The sequence below is a fragment of the Rhipicephalus microplus genome, chromosome 7 (genome assembly GCF_043290135.1).
Source record: "Rhipicephalus microplus isolate Deutch F79 chromosome 7, USDA_Rmic, whole genome shotgun sequence".
In the NCBI taxonomy this organism is placed as follows: Eukaryota; Metazoa; Arthropoda; class Arachnida; order Ixodida; family Ixodidae; genus Rhipicephalus; species Rhipicephalus microplus.
In genome coordinates this window covers 32,891,577-32,897,867 of record NC_134706.1, presented here as the reverse complement: position 1 = coordinate 32,897,867, position 6,291 = coordinate 32,891,577, and the positions used below count along the sequence as shown (strand labels likewise).

Genomic DNA, 6,291 nt, shown 5'->3' with positions numbered 1-6,291 from the left:
TATCCTGCTTTGTGGAAGTTGGTCGTCAGCAATGTTGTCGCTGTATTTCTTAAGCACTTAACTTACTCCTCGTCCCCCGAGTCTCCACAAGCGATGAAATGTCCATTGTGTTGTTGTCGTTGGCATATGCGGAAGGCGGGTTTTGTTTAAGCTTTAGTGCAATATGTTTGCTTCAAACTGTCCGTATTGTCGCTTACTAAGAAGAGAGCTTTGATGATGATTCATAGATTAGGAAATGACAGTTGCAACTAAAAAAAATGCCAAGCCAGCTACCAATAACATGGCACGTCTCATTCATAATTTATACGACTGCAGTCAAGTGCTGTTAAAAAAGTTATCGCGCTCTATTTGAAACACAAAGCAAAATGTAGTTTGGCAAACTTCATTAGATAGTCTTGCAGAAGGATCTCCCAATGGCACCTGCGCCATTTTATTCAGTTACAACTATTCACAGGAGTGAAAAACTGCAAACAGGTGGCGCATCTGTGTACGTGCTTCCGACTTTGGCAACAATGGTAATGCCAAGCATAACATGGCACCGGAGGTCACTGGCGCAACACGATTTGTACAAAGAGTACATTTAGATGGTGCTATGATAAGAGCAAGGCATCCTCTCTATGATCTCGGGAATTGTAGTGCCAGGAAGGGCATAGCCTCTGAGACAGCCGGCCTCAGTTGCATTCACTGATGTACACTACATCAACTTGTAGATCGCACTTTTTCAGGCACCAAAGCAAAAGCTCTTCCATTACTCTAGGAGCTTGAGCAGTGGACGGGGCAATATTGCTTCCATTTTTCTTTGTGTAAAAGCCACTACCTGGTCTTTTTGGTGTTCCTTCGAGTGCAAAAGCTTGGAACTGTGTCAAACCCAAGCCACGGAACAAAACGTCTTGATATTTTGTGTCGCATATTGCCCGAACTTGGCACTGTGTTTGGTTGTGGAAGTTTGTAATCGTCCAAAACCTCTCTTGCGAGTTGTTCACTATCTTGAAAGTCGTTCATTGTCCCAGCAATCTATGTGCGTCGCATCGACACTTCTAAAGTTTCTGTGCTTGATCGGTTAAATTGTGCCAACAAAAAGTAAATAGAAAAGGCCAATTCGGAAAATTCAAAGCAATATATTTAATAGCTTTAAATTTCACCTCAAAGTTTGTTCTTGTAAGGGCAGCCGAGTTATATGTGCTTGCCAGGCCCAGAATATTTCGTTGTCTCACATTTCGTACACCACTCATCGAAAAAATAAACAAATGGTATGTACAGCTAGCAATTATTGAATCAACGATCACTGTTGGTAATTAGGTAGCTTTAGTTAGGAGTGACATGCAATTAACGATCACCTTCTCTTGCAACTTGGCACTGCATAAATGGGCACCCGCAGGCAACTGCTTCTGCCACGTTAGAAATGCCACTGCACGAAATCTTGCGAAAGCGATCACATTCTCTACAATGTGATTGTCTGATTGTGCGCTTGAGACAATAAAGTTCCATCTAACAAAACGTAAAACGACACTCTTGAACATTGACTAGTCATACTTGTAGTACACCACATAATTCGCATTGTAATTGGCCCTTTTTTCTTCTCATTTTGTGTCAGGAGTGCGGTTTATAGGGGTGAAGCATACAATGGGAGTAGAGTTATGCAACAGCTGGCAAGCACGAGTTTCTATAAGTTTTTTCACTTATCGTTCGCAACGCAGAATTACAGGGTAGTTGTCATTTTCCTCATTATTTGGTATGCCGTGCTGTCATTAGGCATTGGAGACATGGTCAGCACTGGCATGAGTACAGGATGATGTTGCAAAAAAAAAAAAAGAAATTTCACCTCTTCCCTTTTTTTGAAACTTCCACATCGATGTCAATTGTTTGTAATACTCAACCGAATTGTTCAGTGCACATGCAATAATGGGTGCTTCCTTCCGACTCTCCTGTTGCCCAGTTCATCTTTCTCCGATTATAATAGGCTTTTGTAGTGCAGATGTCGTTTTACGCTTATTCCAACTAAGGCGAAAACGAAAGGTTCTCTTCAGATGCGCCGATGCAGATTTTTCCTTTATCATCAAACAATAAAAGACTCATTTATGGGATTGTTTTATGCTCCTGGTAGTTCACCAATTGGCACTACCACATTCTTGTTCTTTAGAAAATTAGAAGTGCAAATTTTGAGTATTCATTCGGGTAATATCTTTTTTTCAGCATTTGTACAATAGCTTTTACTCGAGATCATCTGTCATTAAGTGCTGGAGCTGCCACGCAATTAGCGTTCAAAGACTGAGCAAGTAGCAGTGTAGGCTATTATACTGGACGATCACTACCATGGAAATGTTATACCATTGCTAAATTATGGCTAGGGCAAGTGCCATTTTTTTTTTCTCCCGATGTAAATAAGAAAAACGTGTTTGTGATGAATTTCACACGTTATACTATATGTAATTCACACGATATACAATACAGGGAAATTTCGTTCTAGTGTTCACATACCGTATGTCCCCTGCCCTCTTGTATGAAGTTTGCAGGTAGATGTGAATTTACCTTTTCCAAACAAGCGATGACTTCGCTGTACTAAACTAGCCAACATTGTACATCTGTACTCACCTCGTTCACTTTTACCATTGCACATGGTCAAAACTATGGCATCAATTGTTCACGGCTGCTACTGTCCAAATATCATTTAAATATAGGATCAAGCATAACTGAAAAGCATTGAGACTAACTACCAAGCTACAAATTACATGACAGAACATCTTGTAAATATGGAACTATTCTAAAAAAAAAAATACAAGTGGCACTTTTAGCTGAGCATTGTTTCTTTCTGCCCTGCGCAGATGCCGCACCCCAAGACAGTGCATCGAACTGCATTAATTTTGCATTTTTGATGAGCGCGTCTTGTCAAAACATGATCAGTTTGGCCGCAGAATGACGGCGAAACACCGCTCAACCGGCTTCGCAGCAGCGGTGCGAGGAATGTGTTCTACGTCCTGCTGTTTGCACGATCGTTCTGAGCTCACGCAGTTCGGTTCAATGTTTGCGCAAATTGTGCCATGCACACTACGATTCCTTTAACAAGTTGGTGTACAAATCGCTAGCATGCTCAGGCCTTACTGGAGCGTATCTTAAATGCTTGGCTACAAGTGTCTATTGTATGGTTAACTCAAAATACCTGAATGAAACAATGTACGAGGCTGTGCCAAGCCATAGAAAATCTATGTATCTGCTGTTACTCTCAGAATAGTATCGAGGAACATGGCGCGTGATTTTTCTTATGGATTTCAATCATGGTACAAATTTGCATGGTGTAAATGTGACAATGCCATAGGTGTCATTGCAACAGTATTTTCGCCGTGCCCCTTTTGTGTATAAAGGTATATATATATATATATATATATACATGAACAGCATTTATATTTCACTTGAAATGTGACACCTTCGATTGTGGATGTTGTGTACTCGGTATAGTTGGCTCCACAATAAATCGCCACTCTGTGACGTACAGTCTCTAATCACTATCAAACAGTGTATGTGGGCAGGAGGGGAGGGGGTATTGTTCACAACACGACACAATATGCCATCCTCATGCAAGACGGACTTTATTTACAACATTTTAAAGAAAATTAACTACGGTGGCAGTGGCGGATCGCAGGGAATTAGATCATGACCCGACAGCCTTGTCCAGAAAGCTTTCGATCTGGTCCTTGTCTTTGAGACCCAAGAAGCGGTCCGTCACCTGGCCGTCTTTGAACATGATCACAGCAGGAACAGCTTCGACCTGAAGAAATATGATTCTTAAGGTGATTTACCAGTGACACTAGCATCCTACCGTTTATGCATTGGTCTTATTATTGCGTGTTAAATGTACCACAATATGAAAACACTTTAGCCAAGTGAGTTGCTCGGTGCATACAGTAATGTGAAAAAATTACTGATGCATACAGAAATGTGGTATGATAATTTATGTATACAGTAATGTGATAAGACTAGTTTTTCAAATATTTAGCATATTTTGTAACCAAACATGCAGTTTTTATGTGCCTAATTAAGATGCCCCATTGCACTAAATGCAGATGGCAGAACTAGATCTCCAGTTTTCATGCAGGGATGCATATTCATGAACTTATAGCCCCAATTTGGATTGCTTTCCTCACCAATTTTAGGCAGATTTAGCAGTAATGCTGCGACCATAGTACATAACAGTCGACAGAGTTCACATTTCTCTGTTGTGAATGCAAATAAACTTCACTCAATCCACTTGAGCAGGACATTGTTCAACCACATGGAAACACCATTCTAAAGTGGCGGAGCAACAACTGGTCTGCACACCATGGAGTTTCTTCAAATTAACTAGAGGGGACTATGGCACTGCAATCGTTCAGCCACTATGGAAATGATTGGTAGATTTGCCTGGTCATTGTGCTTGCGTGCTTCGGTGTACTTGGGGCTTTGTTCATGGCTGTGTTTTGTTTTTCTTTCAAATGAAATAACGAGCCCCTCTGAACTTCGTGGGCCAATTTGAATTGGTGAGCTTATGAAGGTCAAGGTCGTGAAGCGTAGTAAACCTTTGCTGAACCAACTTTTGCGGAAAAGCAGATTCAGGCCACAGGCAGCCAGAGTGGAAATTACAAAGATCAGACCATTTGCATACCATGGAGTTAAAATGCAGACTTATATATTAACTCTATGTTGTGTACTACTCATCATTCCCATGCTGACTGAAGCGCCGTGCATTGCAGCTGTGACACATACTTAAAGCCCCCCGAAACTTCGCAAAGTAGCGACGTATGTCGTTATTCGCGCACCTCCTCTCTTTTCCGCCTACCCCGACCTCTCCGAGGCCAGCGCCGCGTCCTCAGTGCGGCTGAACTAGAATATGTATATTTCAATTAGCATTTTTTTAAACCAGAAATGTCCATTTAGAACGTAGGAATGTGAATCGAAGCAAAGAGTGATGCTTCTTTCGAAAGTATTAACGGTATAACGAGTCCAACGGTTACTTCTACGCACCTCGTACTGAAAGGCGAGGTCAGCCTGCTCGTCAATGTCCACTTTGGCGAGGTCCAACTTGTCGCCCCTTGCGTCCACCGCTGCCTCCAGGCGAGGGGTGAGCATCTTGCACGGCCCGCACCAGCTGTGATGAACGCTATCATTAATTTAAAGCGTCCCGCCCGAAAAAAACGCACACACTACGCCAGCAGCTTTTACATGCCGCCTTCGTAACTGCATCGCGCCTGAACGTGATGCAATTATGCAACTAGGAACTAGGCGAGTTGCACAATCACGGTGTCGCGAGACGTGCAGCCAAGCCTGACAGTCTGGCCCGCCCGACGCCTAAAATACGTCTACAATTAGTCCTCCTTTAGACTAGCGCGTCACAGACGAACTTCACGTAGTCGACAGAACGTCAGCCGGATAAACCTGAATAGTCTGGCACGCCCGACGTCTAAATCTTGTCCACAATTGATCTTCTCATAGACGTGCGCGTCACAGACGTAGTACATCATAACGTAGTTGACAAAACGCCAAACAAGTACGATCGCTACATACACACCAATCTACCGCTAGGATTCACGAGCTCAAAACGGAAGGTAGAAACCACGAGACCGCGAAACGAGTAGTGCTTCGTGGCGGTGTCTTACGTGGCGCGAAAGTTGACCACGACGGGTTTCTTGCTGTCGAGCACCTTAGACTTGAAGTCTTCCTTGTCTTGAATCGAGAACTGCGCTCTCCAAGCCTGCGTCGTGGATAGACATCTCGCGGAAGTGAAACGGCAGCACAAACGGAGCGATGCACGGGCGAGCGCCATGTTTGTTCGTCTGCTCATTGATTCCAGACGTTGCACAGGTGTTGCAGACGACGTAGCCGAATCCAGCTAAACCACGGCTAAAGCATAATAAAATAAGTGAAATAAATGTGATAGTTCTAGCCTCTCTTTTTGAGTAGAAGTGGTGGACATATTCAAGCGCTTCTCATGAATTTGTTTGATTGTATGGCGCTAAATATACGTACATATGTTGCACGCAGATATTTTGAAGAGTTGCAGATGTGTTTATAAGCAGTTATTTGCACTTGCGCAACGATGCCCAACATGAACATGAGATATTAGCAACACCACAAGCGATAAGATGATATGAAGCACTTGTGCTCGCCAGGATGGTAGCCCTGGACACTACTGCCCCGCCACGGTGGTCTAGTGGCTAAGGTACTCGGATGCTGACCCGCAGGTCGGGGGATCGAATCCCGGCTGCGGCGGCTGCATTTCCGATGGAGGCAGAAATGCTGTAGGCCCGTGTGCTCAAATTT

At 43.3% G+C, this 6,291-nt stretch overlaps 1 protein-coding gene across 1 annotated transcript; it reads right to left on the bottom strand.

The window, feature by feature from the left end:
- Positions 1-3,563: 3,563 nt before the first annotated feature.
- On the bottom strand, positions 3,564-5,818 carry LOC119179001 (thioredoxin, mitochondrial). Its single transcript, XM_037430084.2, has 3 exons — positions 5,628-5,818; positions 4,996-5,119; positions 3,564-3,763 (listed from the first exon to the last, which is right to left on the bottom strand). Exons 1-3 carry the CDS (start codon positions 5,810-5,812, stop codon positions 3,647-3,649), a joined length of 426 nt encoding a protein of 141 aa, XP_037285981.1. The 5' UTR covers positions 5,813-5,818; the 3' UTR covers positions 3,564-3,646.
- Positions 5,819-6,291: the final 473 nt, after the last annotated feature.

What these genes read in the sequence shown, in the direction of transcription:
- LOC119179001 (XM_037430084.2), bottom strand. Translation starts at nt 5,812, where the DNA reads ATGAGCAGACGAACAAACATGGCGCTCGCCCGTGCATCGCTCCGTTTG. An exon ending in GTGGTCAACTTTCGCGCCAC is followed by an intron (nt 5,120 to 5,627) that starts GTAAGACACCGC and finishes CGTTCATCACAG; the next exon opens with CTGGTGCGGGCCGTGCAAGA. An exon ending in ACCTCGCCTTTCAGTACGAG is followed by an intron (nt 3,764 to 4,995) that starts GTGCGTAGAAGT and finishes ATATTTCTTCAG; the next exon opens with GTCGAAGCTGTTCCTGCTGT.